Genomic DNA, 17,058 nt, shown 5'->3' on the forward strand with positions numbered 1-17,058 from the left:
GTGCATCTCTTTAAGAAAATGCAGTTAGTGTTGAATCTATCCATTACACATCATATGCATGAATAGCATTGTAGATGAGGGAAGAAGTATAATTTTTTGCCAGTAAACTTTGGTACAACTGTAACATGATCCTGCCTGGTAATATTTTTTGTATAATTACAAATGAATCTTGAAATATTAAGACTGAGTCTGTGAATACTCAAAGATGAATTCTATGAAGGCTTATCTCCATCACTTAATTCTGGCAACACACTGAATCCCGGGGTATTCAAAAAAACAACAACTGAGCCCTTGACTGTATGCCATAAAAGTATATTGGCTTTTTCCTCAGTGCAACGTTCAGATCATCATCTTTCAATGGTTAATTTAGATGAAAGAATTATGTGATTAAACGACAACAATGACAAAAAACCCAAAACTGTTAATTAATATCATTTCAAACTTGAAGTGGAAGTTATATGTAAGAGCGACCAGTAAAGTGAACTCATGGCATACAGAAATTATTACTGTTAGTATGGACCCAATTTAAAAGGTTAAACATAATGAATAATATCTATTTTAATTTTTTCCTCTTGTATTTTTCAAAGCAAATTTTGCTTTATTTTCCTCATGATATTCCTTTAGTTCATCTCACTTTGACAAGATTTGAACTAGCTAATTAGATGTAATTGGAGAACAATCACCACAATATTCAGAAAACTTTATTTCAAATACTACTGTTTTCTTTATCTCCCAAATCCAAATTGGGTTTGACCTCAGTCATGAGGTGACAAATGTACCTTGTACCTACCACTCTCCTGTCAGAATGTGGCGTGTGCAGGTACATGGTAAACACACACCTCTGCTCCTACACAAGCCTGTCCCCAGGACCCTTCTCCAGTCATGGGGCTGTGGGCACTTATCAGAAGTCTTCCTCAGACTGTCAAGGCTTTGTAATGCATGTGATTAGGAAAGATTCTCAAAATGGATTATTCAGTGTAAAGAATGAGGAGAAATTTCTCTCTGATCCCCATAATTTTTTTTCATGACTAGACGGTGGAGTCTAGTTTCTGGAAAGCCCTTGCCCGCTAAGCCCTCTGAGGGCTAAGAAAAGAGAGGTGTGGAGGAGGAAAGTTTACTTGGTTTTGCAGTAGGCCACCACACACATGATGCCAACCACCAGCAGGGCGATGCAGATGCCAGTGATGGTCAGCACCCTCTTCTGGTAGAGCTCCTCCGCTTCTGGAAAGGGATGAGAGCAGATGTCACCAAAGTCACCTTCTAGCTTCCTGGACTAAAACTGAACAGTAAACATGCGGTATGACATTGTCCATATTCACAAGAAAATAAATATGTAACAATTCATAACATCTGCAGACATACTTAAGGGACAGCATACTCTGCACTACTTTGAACATTCACAGCAAAATCTGCTAAGGTCACTGACAATAAATATGTATATATATATATATTTATACTATCAATTATTTTAATTATAAACTAGATATATATATATACATTAAACTGGCAAATCATAAACATTAATTATAAAATAACTACATTGTTAAAACTAGTTTTTTAAAGACAATCTCTTGCAAAGACAACAGGAATCAATGTCCACGAAAGAGCTGGATTGGTACTCCTGACGACCCACACACCCCAGCCTCCCATCCTTCCCCCTTTCATTTATTTCCAGCTATTTTATATTCCAGTGGTCTTCACAAAAAGCCATTTCTAACTTAAAAAAAAAAACAAAACTCAAAGACATTTGCAAACATGAACTTGACTTGTAGTTAGCAATTAAATTGAGGCAGGATCTCCATGATTTAACAATAAAATGTGATCATAAGTAACACAATTGGAGTCACAGGGTACTGTATCAGAGAAAACTCAATATGGTGAGTAGGACAGACCTTGTCCAAGATGAAGATTTGTCCCCAAGAGGGCATTATTATTCAACCATTGTATTTAGTGATTTCATTTACTTGGGTTGTAGGAATAGTCATGGTGCCTTTTTGCATAGAAAACATAAAAAAATATGTTAAGACTTTCTGACATCCCAGTGTTTGTATAAAGAAACCCTTTATACAAATGATGCACAATTTGGACTAGATTGTACATCCCTGCACTGACCAATTTGGCAAATTGGCTAATGGAGGTTACACTAATGAAGAGGGAGTCTTAGAACATTGACCTAAAGATACTATCCCAAATGTAACCAGTCTCTTATTCATAGAAGTCTATTTGCAAACTGGATTTTTTTGAGGGGATAGCTTGATTATTCTATGATATAATGATATAATGTAGGGTCAGGTTCTTAACAAGATTGTCTGATTAAATGGTGAAGGTGATCCCTTAGGAGCCATTATAATTACACTTCTTGGGAGAATTACAAGTTCACCAAGAAAGAGCACTAATTGTGCTCTACAAGTGCACAATAAGCAGACTAAGCTGTACTTGTACACTTGTACAAGTGCACAATTAGCAGACTATTCTGATTAGTAAACTGGTAAAGAACTGGAAATTTCATCTAAATGAAGGTCTCTTTTCTGGGCATCAACCTGAAGCTGTAAGGAACATTTTCCATTTCCATTTTCAGTTTCGGCAACCACGCCTTTTTTTTTTTTTTTCCCATTGAAAGAGGGTGATTTGCAGGAAGTTTTCTTGAAATGAAAAAGTGCATTTTAATTTCTATGATACAGTAGACCTTATCATTAAACAAAACATTTCCTACAAGCCAAGCCCATGGTAATCAAATTCCAGTTAACAGGTCAGGAACATCGTCAAATCACATTAATCTAGCACTGATTATTAAAAGGAGGAGAAGGAGAAGTCAGCGGGTAAAAGACTAGAATGCCGCAGAGATTATACAAAACCAAACCAAAAGGGTTGGAAGTGGAAAGAAAAAACAAACCAGGAGGACAGACAGACTGACAGAATGACAGAGAGAGGGAGGAATCAGGTACAGGGGAAAACAAGGTTCAAAGAGGAGCCATCTGAAGTCCCTGGCACAGCATGCCCGATACTAAGGGAGGAAAAAATAAATAAAAGAAAACCAGAGGGAAGATGCTAGGGCAGGAAGAAAAGGTGGATGCAAAGTTGGAAGGGTTATCCCATACAGCATAACGCCTAACCTAGGCTGGTGGGTTCGTGGAAGCCACAATTAGAAAGCAAGGCAGCTGGCGTTGCGGTGAAACAGTGGACCAGGAGTGGAGCCATGTGTCTGTGCCGCAGAAGTGAAATGAGGATTCGGGATGTGAATGCTCGTGTGTTAATTGCATGTGTTGGCCTCTCCCGTCCCCCCAGCCACAGGATTGGGAGTTGCATTTTATGAGGTGTTAATCTGTGAGCTGATGCCATCAGAGCCTCCTCCTTGTATTTCAGGGGTCAGTGTATGTCTAAGAAGGAGAGGTGTCAACTCCCCCCACCCCTCAGTCCTTTTCCAGGGGACCCAGGATGTGGAGCAGGTCTCCTTCAGCTGTGATGAGTACGTTGAGAAACAGAGTAGTACTGTTGCCAAGAAAACAGAGACCCTGCCTCATCGTGTCCTCTTTTGCCTGCCCTATTTTTCTTTCTTTTAAAAACAGTTAGGGCTTGGTAGTGCTGACATCTTATCATTCTATCTTTAGAAAAAGTCAGGAAATTGCTTCTGCAAACTATGAAAAATGGCCTGTATACAGGAACAAAGCAGGGAAAGGCATTATGCAGACTCTCAGGGATCTTCGGATACTTTTTGGGGTTGTTAAATTATAAAAGAATAGATGGACTTGGGGTTTGAACAAATAATGTACAGCAACTCATTCATTCTTTTTCTCTTCTGCAGAAAAAATGAATGTCTACTCATTTTTTAGTAAAATCTGTCGTAAAATGAAAAGGAGGCCCAATAAAGGCCAGACAGTAAAGCACATGGACTTCGGTGAACCAATGACAGCCAAGGCCCACAGAACCCGGACATGGGATTTCGATTCTGCATTCACATCAGCATTTGCTGAAGGCATTAAGTGTTTCTTGTCCAAATCCTCTTTTATCTTCCCATGTTGATTAGATCAGGTAAAACCCCCGCCCCCCCACAATATGAATGTGTCAAAAGAGAAACACTTGATGAACAATAATATAAACAGTGAGTTCTTTTCACCACCCCTCTCCCTTATTTTTTCCCTAGCGTGCCTGGGTCAATAGGGCAAGAGCAAATTAGAGTTAGCACTGAAAAGAAGCTGTCAGGCCATTGGCAGCACTGCCCTAATGACTTGAAATGCTTCCGAGTCTTTACTCCATGGTTTGGCTGGCTGCATTGAAGTGAATCAGATCAAGCACGTTTTTGTCTCATTTGACCTGGCCAAGAGACGGAGGGTTTGTTTGTCTCAATTTTATTTGACCTTTAATGTCTGATTTTCCTTAAGGAGGGAACATTCTGGTTTTTAGTACACTGACTCCCCTGGGACTACAGTCTACGAGGTGGGCAGCACTTGCTATACTAACCCTTAAGGTCTTACTGAAGGAGAAGTCATATATATGTCACTGTTTGGGAATTGAAATATGTGTTTCTACAGTTAGATGCTAAAGTGGGAAAGGTGCTGTTAAGGGGATAAGGGGCCTGGGGGTCATTTTCCATCTCCCTTCAGGAAAGGCCAATAAAACTTTTCAGAAGTGGGGCAGTTTTTGTCCTGAGGGAAGTAACTGAACAGATAACTCCTTGCTCAAGTGACATGCTTCGCAAGAGACACCAGGGGCTTCTCTCTCCTGGGACATGTTCTCTAATATGCAGAGGATCATCACATAATTGTGGGGGTTTTCCTGGGAAGTGAATAGCTTTCTCCTAGACCTTTTGGGGAGGAATGGGCAATTCATTGAGTTTCTATTCCTGTAACTGCTTGAGCTTGCAAGCATCTCATTTCCCACAAATTTGTAAAGGACCCTCAGTTGAGAATGCGATTTTATCATCCAAAAGCAAGCAGCAGCTGTAGGGGGCTCACAGCAGGATGTCCCTGACACCAACTGGATGGGGATCAGATTCAGTGGAGCTACTGCCCTAAGGCTGCATGCAGTGTCAGGAAGCCCATTGGCCTGCACTCTAGAGCCTCTGGGAATGTGGCACCACGTCCCCCTTCTCCCAAGACTGGCTTTTTCTCCCGACTACTTTGGATGATGGCCTTTGAGAGGACTATGTCCCAAATTCATATATTTATAGGAGATATTTTGTTTACCGTGTGAAATTTTCCATTTGATTACTTGTCTGGTTAATCTTAGCGACTCGAGTTTAATTCCATTAGAATTTCCACTTAAAACAGCACAAGCTTGTTTCTTTCTGTTTTCTGTTTCCCTGCTCATTAGATAATGAAGTTGACTAGAGTAGTGCTTGAGTAGTTCCAGAAAATCATAGTAGTTCAAGTCTTTGCTTATAATATTGTGTTGCAATGTAAGGACATTCTGTGTTACTACATTAAATGATTTTTACATTGTATGTCAAATTCCTATTAGCCTAAGATGTGGTGTGTTTGCAAGCTAATGCATTTAAAGCTTCTTTTGTCCTCAGGCCCCTGGTTTGGTTTCTCTGCAGCCACTCCAACTTATTCCAGCTCTGAAATAACAGCATCACTAGATCCAATCAATGGGTCAAGGAATGTGGGATTTATGTGATTTTGCAGCAGGTGAGATGATTTTAAACCCTAAGTGAAGCTTGGACTGCTGCTGCACTAAGTAGCATTTCAAACTAATCATAGATTGAAAGCAGAGAAATCATTGTTATAGCTGTATGATCCCTTCTAAAGAAAAAGGAAATTAGTCAGGAACTGAAAGGTAAGAATAGGAAGGGAAAAAGATTTCAGCTCAGAGACTCTAAATTCTGCAGGCTAAAAGGAATGATGATTGGTCCATACCCATAAATTCAATCCCAAGATGCTCTGCCAATGCAGAAAGTTGACAAAAAAAGAAAGAAAGGGAAAAAGTTTCAGAAAAGAGCAATACACTGCACTCCAAAACACATTACACATGATTATTATGGCTCTCTGTGCGTGCACACTGAACAGAACAAATGGTGGGTGGTTAAGGAAGCAGTGCTCAGGTACGCCTCCTTGAGTCCACAGAGGGAACTTCTCTTTTAAAGAGGTGTGCAAATACCAGCACACTGTATTTATTAACCCTTAAAAGACCTTACTGAGGGAGAAGTTGTATAGTGAACTGTCCTCTACACTACATTATTTGGGAACAGCAGCTTAGTATTTATAATCAGAAAAGGCACAATATTATTTCATTTCCCTCTTTTTTAACGTAAAGTTTCAGGGAGGGGAACTTTTTTACCCATAGACACATAGACAGTGGCAGAGCCAGGGACAGAAGCCAAGAAGATAGTAATGTGGTCTGATAATTTTATGATGTTGGATTTACATTTTTCATCACTGGTTGATTGTCATGCTCTAATACTTCCTTTTGTTTTGGCTATTTTTTGAAAGATATTTCTTTCTCTTCTCCTAACTTCCATTCTCCACCATTTGCATAGCATATTTCATACACAGAGAGCAACAAATGTTTCTGTCCAAAAAGCAGGACAGGGTATTGGGGCACTGGAGCCTACTTCCAGATTTTATTTATATAATTTCTATGTGCTACAAGACAAATCTCAAAGTCATGATTTTTCAAATTAAAAAAGGGGGGGGCAGAATATAATTCCTGGGGTTTTAGTTAATTTTATTACTCTCAAACAGAGAATCAATTTTCTGATCAGTCCATGGGGTTGAATGCCAAAGCCCAGATGAGCACCAACAGCCTAGGTGCTCAGAGGATCTGCAAGGCTGTTGAAGGAAGGGAACCCCATGGTGTGAGCCCATAGGCCCACCCTGGAAGAACTGATGGTGGAGGCACCACGATGCAGGACTGGCAGAACTCTCACAGGCTCAAATGAGGAAATTGGAAAAACAAGCAAAATAATAAAATGACACTTTGTGTTCTTGCAACAAAAATCATTTATCATCATGAATGACCTTTACGAACTCGCTGTCTATGCATGTGTGGTGGAGAAGCGGGTGGGATAAAAACAGAGAAAACTCTGAAAGCCAAGGTTCTGAGGTCTATAGTTCTTCCCTTAATCACTGATCAGGGAGACAAAAGGGCAGTTAAAAAATATAGCAAGGCATCTCTTGAACTTTAGAATATTCAGTAGAGGTGTGTTTCTCTTACTAAAATATCAATTTAGGCCAAAATGCTTCACAAATTGCAGGGAAAAGTGACACTAAGTGTACAGGAGTCATCCTGGCTTCAGTTCCTGCCTCTGTCATTTTCCTGTTTAGTGACTTTGGGCAAGTTTATTTCTTATTGACAAGATGCTTATGATGCTAAGCATGTCTTGTGGAATGATGCTGTGGCATAAAAGAGGCATGAAATAAGTGGGCCAACAGCACAAGGGTTTACCAGCTTGGAGAACAGACACATCTGGTGATTTACCTTGGACCACTTACTGCATGTAGGTTTACTTTTGACTAATTTCATGGCCAGGAAACTCTGAAAGTTCCTGGGATAGATCCAGTCATTTAGACTTTAAATAATCTTGCCACCTCTTAAGGAAATGAAGCTTTCCGGATTAAAAAAAAAAAAAGATGAAGTACATTAATAATATCAAGAGAGGCAATCTAATAGAAAGTTCCCTCTGCCTAGAGTCCAAAGTCATCAGGCAAATAATCTGAGCTTTTCACAAATTCAAAGACAGAGAATTTGGGGTTAATTTGGTTGCACAATATTCACAGCAAAATAAATTTATTCAAATTCACACAAATTTCTCTTGCCTCTGTGCAACACTTAATTTGGCAAATTGACAATTTTTTTCCCATTCATTTCTTTCATATGAACTTTGGCACATCAAGGTGCAAAAACTCATTTTCCAATGAAGTGATAATAAATTTCCCTACACATTTCCATGAGGCTGTGGCTTAATTTTTCTCCCTACTACCCCCTCCACCTCTCACCTTTTCCTCCTACCAATCAGTAATAATTTAAGGGTTAAAATCAGGAGGAACTGCAGAAACTCCTTCCAGAGAATCATTATTCCATGCCTACGTGAACACTGCTAATGATCTATATTAGTTGCGTAGAAAGCTTGGTTAGGTCTTCAATAAAATTAGTAGCATGCCCATGCATACATATGACTGCATTTACAGTTTATAGGTAAGTCTGTGAGCCTAACTATAATTTCATTTCATGGGAAGTCATTCATATCAGGCAGCTCCAATTTCAAATAATTCAAAGGGAAATTGGTACTTAAAATTGGAATCTCTTCTGGCCATAAGCCCTAACAAGGAAACAAGCAGAGGAAACATGCATCAGTCATTCTAGACTTGGAGCAAATACTGCTCTAATTTATTTTTACTATTGGTGGCTACATTTCTTCCATTGTGAGACAAGAAAAGCAGAATACACAAATATTTTTCATTTTATGAAGAGGTTATTGCTTTCTATCTGTTCTATTTAATCTAATGTTGGCTTAGGCTCATTATGTATCATATGCTTCCTATTGAACTTCAGCCTAGACACCACATTTTTCAAATTAAATTAATAATTCAAAAACACAAAGGTTACTGTAAACAATCTAGTTTTCTTTTCTACATGTGATTTCCTGCTGTGCAGTAAGCAATATAAAAAATTAATTTAAATCTAAGATGCTTCAGAAACTATTAAATATTGACTCACTCTGCTTTATAATTTTATAATTGTTTGAAGAAAACTGATTAACCTGCAGGTTAATTTAAATTTTCGATTGCATTAGAGAAAAGAACAATAAAACAACTTTCTTTTACCAAAGTGATGCATACATGCAATTATGGTTTCTGTTAAAATTTGAAGGCAATTAGGATTTTATTCTTTAATATCTTGGACCTCCTTATGCAAATAATCTGAAAGACATATGTGTATTATTGCTTTCTGCCACCCTGAGGTTTCTGAAGGAGTTCAGTCACTGCCAGTTCTAAATGGGACCATTTCAGTGTTTGATTTTAATTTTTGACTTACCTTTACAAATGTAGGGCTTTTTTTTTTTTTCGCACACATACGCATCCATATTGCCACTGAGCCCTTGGGAATGTAACAGGAGTCTTTCCCCTGGCTCCCAAGTTTCCATGTGCACCAAGCACACTCAAACACACACATACACACACATATACACAGAGTACAATTTCATTAACACACAGTTGGGATTTACAATTTTGTCATAGATTAAATATGCCTTTATTCTACTCTCAGCAAAATGTCTATGCTTGATAAATCTACTAACAGCATTTAGAAATCTACACAAATGATTTACTCACTACTAACCTATGATTCAAAACAATAGTTTTGAATATTTGAATATTTAAGGATATCTGCTATATAGGTTTATTCATTCTCAAATGTGTCTAAATGTTCTAAAAGTGTACTTTCTTGCAATATTCTATAATTTGTGCTGTTTTGTGATTATTTCTTACTGTGTGTTAATATATATGACATACTTGCTTCATACTGCCTCGAGCTATTGAAGCTGTGAATGCCTTCATTTTTTTCTCCCTATGAAGTCTATAAATCAACAAATCAGTATGGATTGCCTGTACACTTACACACACACACACACATACACACACAATCCTTTCAAGTAGGAATTCTGTCAATAGGTCAAATTTGAAGCTGATTAATCTTGACAGTATTTCCTAGAAAGTTCTATAAATGTTTTATTTCAAAACAAATGTTGCCTGCAAGAAAGTCATATGAAATGTACATTTGTTCCTTTCTTTCATATTTTAAAGTAACTTTATATATATATATCATACAAATGATATATATACATCATGTGTATATTTATATGACATATATATTATAAATCAATAAGTGCCCCATAGGACACTGACCATAAAATTGCATCAGACACTAATAATGTAAGTTATGTGTTAATAAACACTTTAAAATTATATATTCTCTTAGAATGTTATTCTTCAGCTAAAATATGGTTTGATAAGTTAATTGCTCTCTTCTCTTTAAAGCTAGGGGATATCTTTTCTTTAAAATTTTTTTCTCATGTTTTATGAATAAATAATTACATTTTAAAAATTACCACTGTGGTGACTTTTTAAATCCTTCTTGCAGCCTTCATTGCTACCGAACATAAAGTTCCTAGAGTAGCAAAAAATTTTTTCCTACCTTCTATGTGGGAGATTACATAAATAAGAATTGAGAAATTAAGACATAGAGATTAGAAAATTAACTCTGAGCAAGACAGCTTTGTAAACGGTTTCTGATAATAAGTTCTTGCTTTTTCAGACATGAAGCAGCATAATGCACAGTCATTATGAATTTTGTTCCTAAGTGCGCTTCCTACCAATCTTTGTTAAATCATGTTAAATATGAATGCTGCTTTCTTGGATGTCTTCTAAAAGCACCACTGCACACTTATTGAAGAATATACTTAAAGAGTCACACTCTGATTAAATACATACTGGCTATTTTTGAATGATACGTTATGAAAGTGAAAGGGTCTAAAAGAGAAGTTGAGAATATTTTCTCTGGTTACTACGGTCATATCTAAAATGCTTTGCTGTTTGGGGAATATCTACAGTTTTACAAGATTTTCTTTATATAGTGCCCCAACAGTCTTCAAGGCACAATGGCACTCTAAAACACTGAACATTTCAGCAGAATATGAATGTTCATAATTTTCATTGAATTCTAAAGTATAATTTTCTTGCCAGTTTGGCTGAATCTAGTTTTATTTAAATATACACATTTCTAAAAGGAATCACTTTAATATATTAAATAAAATTCTATTATTTCTCTCCTGTTTTTACTTTCCATATTATTTACCTTTAACAAGTTTATCTATAGCTAAGAAAAATTCTGCCCAATATATGCATATTATTTAAGGATTTGTGAATAAAGACTGTATTTGGAAATTAACTATGATGATTTACCATTTTTTCACAATAAAAATGATCTAGAACATAATTTTTGATGTATATCCCTTGTAAATACATAAAATTACTACCTCACTAAATAAGTGATTGAATATTACAGCTCTAACCTCCACATAATGCATATGGATTTTATTTTTCCATGGAATTTATTCTTCCATGACTGTTGAAAGGAAGAAAAAATCTTATTCTTTGCATGCATCTGAACAAAGGTAAATCTGTTTTTCAATGATTAAGTTGTATCATTAATTCTTGTGTTTTGCAAATTTATACTGCAAAAAGCTATGTGAAATAACTTTTCTAGTTGGGCAATTGGCAGTCCTCACTGCCTGCTTTTGTAAATAAAGTTTTCATAGCAAACCACCATGCAATCAGTTTATACAGTGTCGGTGGCTGTTTTCATGCTACAATAGCAGAGTCAAGTAGTTGTGATGGTGATGGTATTATTTCTCATTTGATTATTACAAAAAGAGATTTCAACCTCTGATCTAAATGGATAACTAAATAGAATTCATTTAAAAACAATGCTTTGAAAGCTCCAGAATCAAAAGCTGTATTCCAATTCATGATGGAAAGACAAATATGTAGTTTAGTTATCTATACAATTACATTTAATGTGAATCAGTTCTTTTAGAAATGATATTCAAACCCTCATAAAGCCAGAGAAATTAATCATGATATCCCATTTCTGCATTTAATAATACGTATGTATGTACACACATATATATACACACATAAATAAATGTGTATATATATATACATATATTTAATAGTGAACTCATATTACAAAGCAAATAATTTAAAAAACAACTGTTTCCCCTAAAATATTGAAATGAGCATAAAGAAATGCTGACATAAATAAATGCTTGTTTAAACTAGTCCTGATTCACTTGTTTCCTAAGCAATGAAACAGAAGCCAGCATATCTCATTTGCCATGAAATGTTTGTTTTAAATTTTCCTACTCAGTGTCTTTTTTTATACCTAAATGCAAACTGTTTGGTTAATGAAAAGAAACATCTGAACTCTTTTTATTATGTTTATTTGTTATAAATAACACATTCTCAACCAAAATGAACTTACCATCATTTCAAGTGCATATCAGTTACAACTTAGCAACATCTTTTTCAGGATGTTGTCATTTTATAAAGAAGATGAACTGTTCAGTGGAAGGATTTTATTTTATCAATAAAAGTGAGACTTTTAAATGCCTTTATTATAATTGCACTGTTTGATATTGACTATCATTTTGTATCACATTATTCAATATCAATTCCAGAAACATCCGGAGCCTCACATACCTATCAGTAACTCAAAGCCAACTAATCACGGACAGAGGAAGTAATACAACCGCTTTTGTTAATGTTCTCATGCGACAGGCAGAGGCAGTCAATGTTAGATCTGGTAAAACACATCTAGCTCTAGGTGGAATCTGAGGGGAGATGCAGCAACAAGAAAGCAGCACCGACTGAGCATGCTCCTATTCAGGCAGAGACAGAAAGGGAGTGGACGTACTGTAGAAGCTGGCCATTACGTAGTTTTGGCAGCGATCACCAGTAAACTCATTTGGGCACCTGAGAGAAGAAACAAAAAACAATGGTAGAAAAAACAGAGAAAAAGAGAAGAGGTGAATATATGCTAGAAAGAAGCTCCTTCAGTGTCATTTGACTGAATTTGGTGAGTTCACGCTCAGGAACTGAATCTTTGTCCTAATCATGGCTTTCAAACTCTGGCATTTCCCCCAAAGGGTTATGCATTTGGACAAAATATTGTATGGGTTTGTATGATAAAGATCCAAGCATTTTATGTGACTGCTTTCTTTCAAAGGGAGCCACTTACAATTAAAGCTGACATCTTGCTCATCTCAGTTTTCCATTTGAGAGCTTTGGTCAAAAACATTGGAAGGAAATTTTTTTTTTTTTTTTTTTTTTGGTTGGCCTGCCCATCATGGTTGCCAGCATCACTGGCTGTCCTGATGGATAATTCTTTTAAATGTATGACCTTTGGGGCCCATGCTGAAAGACAGTTACACACCATCATATTAAATGGGCTATGTCCAGAGTTGTTAAACCATAATTAGAACAAGAGGAATCAGTTATAATTGAGCTGTAAAAGCACCAAGTGGTAGTGATTGTTGCTGTAGTTTGGGAAAGAAAGCAAATTTCAGATTATTTTAACATACTTTCTTGGTTTTGGACTTTCATGGGCACATTCTCAGTACATCTCGCTCCAGTGAATCCAGGTTGGCACCTAGAGGGCAAAAATGTGATAAGCAATAGAATGCTAAAGATACTGAACTTTCAGACTGGCAATTTTCCTCCTAGGGAATATGGTGATTCCTACAAATGACCTGGTGACTGAATAGCATGAAGAAAACATAACAAAAGGAAAGGATAACACATCTAGAAAACAATGTCCCATGAAAACTGTGGATATACGTTTTTTGTTGGTATTTGCTTCAATATTCAAAAGATAAATTTACTGACATTAATGACAGTGAGGATGAAAAGTTGAAGGGGGTGGCAAGGACTGGGCAACTAAGTCATTTTCCTATTGTTATTTCCCAGTTTGCTACTGATATTCATATTGTATTAAAACTCTGGTTTTGGTAAGAGTTTACATGGTTCCATCTACAATCTTTTAATATTTAAATGATCCTGAGTCTTTTATTTTATGCACACTCAATTTCATACAGTGGTCCCACCTTATCCACAGGGGATTCATTCCAAGACTCCCAGTAGATGCCTGAAGCCACAGATAGTACTGAACCCTATATATATTAATGTGATATTAATATATATTAATATATGCATTAATATAATATTAACAAAAATATGTATGTGCTATGTTTTTCCTATACATACATGCCAATGATAAAATTTAATTTGTATATTAGACATGGTAAGAGATTAACAATAATAAAATAGAATATTTATAACAACATACTATAATAAAAGTTATATGAATGTGGTCTTTTCTTTCTCAAAAGCTGATTGTATGTAATATTTTCAATCTGTGGTTGACTAGGGGAAACTGAACCTTGGAAAGTGAAGTCATAGATAAGGGGGGACTACTGTATTTATTTCATAGGTATTTTTATGTGATAAGTTAAATAATCAAATTACATTAGCAGGCAAGCACTTTCATACTTTGGTGATAACAGACCAAAAAAAAAAACTACATTCCTTGCTGTTTTTTTAAGATTACAAAGTAGCTGTCATTTTTAATGTTGAAAAATAGTAGTAGCAGATTTTTATTAGTACAAATTTCACTTCATGCGATTATTTCAAATCAAAGACAAATACGTTTAAAAAAATTAGCCATTTGTCTAGAGAAGTACTTAATATAGATGTCATTTTTACACTTAAGGTAAAACTATTTTGAGATTTTGAGTTGTATAAAATTTACATTTTATTTACTCACTTACAATTACCCATCAACATACTGGAATCGTGGTATAATATTTTTCTTAAGGTCAAGCAATGGGGCTGTGATTAAATTCAAAAGTCCTTTACAGTAGCTATTTTTGTTTCTCTCACTCTAGTCACTAAACCAAATCAGATTGGATTCATTTTACCCAATATTATGCAACAATATATGAGTTATTGAAAGGTTCTAGGAAGTAAATATACTTACAGATGTTCAACCTCTGTGGTCATGACTACTGTCAATGGTTCATTAATACCAGAACCACAATGTAAAGTATCAGTTCATTGTAATTACGTTTTGAAGCATATCCTTTGATTTATACACATTTTCTTTTGCAGAGAATAAGAATAAACACTATCTTGGGCCTCCCCGGTGACGCAGTAGTTGAGCGCTGGGCTGCGAAGCTGCCCGCAGCCTCTGCAGGGCTGGTTCAATCCCTGGCCGCCAGTGAGGGTTCCACATGGTGCGCAGATCTCTCCTGCCATGCCCACTGCTCCCCTCAGCAGTGTACTTCGTCAGTCTGCCTGTTCTGCTTCCCGCTCTGGCTCTGGTGAATTCTCTCACCCTCCTGCGCTTCTGACTGTATTACCCAGTGCTTGTATAAATAAATAAATAAATAAATAAATATTTTTTAAAAAGCTATCTTTTTGATATAAAAAAGTGAATAGCACTGTTCATTTTTACTATAAGGATGATCTTTTTATTCCCTTAAAACCAAATTAAATACAAAAAAAAATGCAGTCAAGTGATTTGGTGCATTTACCTCTCCTACTTTAGGAAGAATGGACTACAAGATAAAACACTAGCAAGTTCTAGATTTTCAAGATTTGAGTACTTGAATAAGCTCATAGTATAATTATGATCATTAAAATATTAAGAATCTTAACAAGACACATCTTGTGTTGATATAGCCCTTTTGAATTTTTTTAATATTTTTAAAAATTTTTTTCATCATTGTTCATTTTTAAACAATATTTGCTTCCCCCACATCCTCAAGGTGTAGTCCCCATAGAATTTCCTTTACCAATGCCCCCGTGCACCATCACCTCAGTCCCTTGTGCTCCTCCCCACTCCCTCTGATCCCTCTCCTGCCTCCTCCCCTGCAGTATGTCTCTGATTTATAATTGTCTGTTTTTGCTTCGTTGTGTTTTGTACTGTTATTATTTTTTTACACTGATGTCTTATTTGTTTTCCCTATATTCCTGCTATAAGTCAAACCATCTGATATTTTTCTTTTTCCTTCTTAGCCCTTTTGAACTTTTTAAACCTTCTTAGCCCTTTTGAACTTTTTTTTCCTTTTTAGCCCTTTTAAACTTTTTATATCACATGGTGTAATATATGTAAATATCATGTGCTTGTGTGTGTGTGTATGAGCATGTGTATGTGAGAAAACCTTTGAACCATTTGTTGTGAGAAATGTATTATTTTAAATATAGTGAAATTAATAAATTATTGTTGAATCATGAGTTCCTTAAGTGAAGGAATGCATTTATTAAGAAGTTGTATATGTCACATGCCAGGTTTGATATCAAAGGGCACATGACAGCCAGGTAAGGGGGGTTAAAAATATTACCCAATCAATTTTCTAGTTGGTATAATTTTAAAATGATTCATTCTAGGAAACTGGTGTTAAGGGATGGATGATAGTTGATTTATCATAAGATGATATAGAATATTTGGTATAGTAAAGATAGAACTACTTAAGATATGTCAATATTTTTAGAAATTATTGGCTATATCTGAACCAGAAATAAGCTTTCACTAATGTTTATCTTCACTCAGAAATGAACTATCTTATAGCAAAACCTTATTTTATCCGAAGTTTGGCCCATGAGCTAAAAGCACCAGCATCTCCTGGGATCTAGTTAGAAACGCAGAATTTCCAGCCCCAGTACAGAACCACTAAATAAAAATCTGCACTGAAATAAGATCCCCAAGAAATGTATGTATGTATATTGTTAGGATATTGGCGATCCTGATTCCTTAGAAGATGGAAACTAAAGTCTTCTAACCTTCTCCAATATGTCTTGTGATCTGTATGTGAGCAGCCCATTTGGCTTAAGATTTAGTTTTCCTCAGTGACAGAATAAATAAATTTGACTAAGTGATTATTAAAAGTCTCTTTTACCACAAGATTCTGGGAGCCAATGTTCAGCTTAACCCATGGAATCACTGTGCAAAAATGCCGACATCACTTCTGAATGCTTTCCCAATTAGTGAGGACAGAACTCAAGGACTTTAAAAATGTTTTGATAGACTGGACTTTAAGACAATCATGGAATCAAGGTAAAACAAACAAGGTAAAACAAATTGGAAATATCTATTCCTAAGTAATTCACATGTGTAGCAATAGCAGTCATATGCAACTTTCGTGGACATCTAGAGTTATTGCAAAGTCAAATGGAAGGAAGCGGAAACTGAGGTAGCTTCTGCATAAGCAAATTGCAGACTGCATCGATTGTGTACAGAAAGTATGTACAAATGAAAACTCATCTGATCTATAAGCTCTGATTAAATTCTATGGAATCACCTCTGAAAGAAGGAGACTGACTTTTGACACATTTGTATATTAGCATTGCATGTTAAGCCTCCAATCGATCACTTTCCTGGGAAATTAATTTGACTTTGAGTAATATGCTTTGGCAAGAGTCTGAGCAAATTCCAAGAATTTTACTTCTTAGATCAATCTGTTTGAATAATAATCAAGCCCATACAGTTGTCTTAAATATATAC

General features: G+C 36.0%; 1 protein-coding gene across 12 annotated transcripts in view; it reads right to left on the minus strand.

Annotated features, from left to right (window-relative positions):
- NRG1 (neuregulin 1) overlaps positions 1–17,058 on the minus strand; it is a gene marked incomplete at both ends in the record, with an annotated part of 207,454 nt that overhangs the window by 6,804 nt on the left and 183,592 nt on the right. For 5 of the 12 annotated variants that reach the window (XM_084231879.1, XM_084231876.1, XM_084231882.1 and 2 more), the window contains 2 exons: positions 1,119–1,221; positions 12,412–12,470. In XM_084231879.1, coding sequence (XP_084088005.1) covers positions 1,119–1,221; positions 12,412–12,470 — 162 coding nt within the window. Of the gene's footprint in view, positions 1–1,118; positions 1,222–5,855; positions 5,880–12,376; positions 12,471–13,078; positions 13,147–17,058 lie in introns of those variants that run through there. The other 7 variants (XM_084231877.1, XM_084231871.1, XM_084231880.1 and 4 more) reach the window with 3 other exon arrangements.

Source organism: Talpa europaea (genome assembly GCF_964194135.1).
Source record: "Talpa europaea genome assembly, chromosome: 4".
Lineage (NCBI taxonomy): Eukaryota > Metazoa > Chordata > Mammalia > Eulipotyphla > Talpidae > Talpa > Talpa europaea.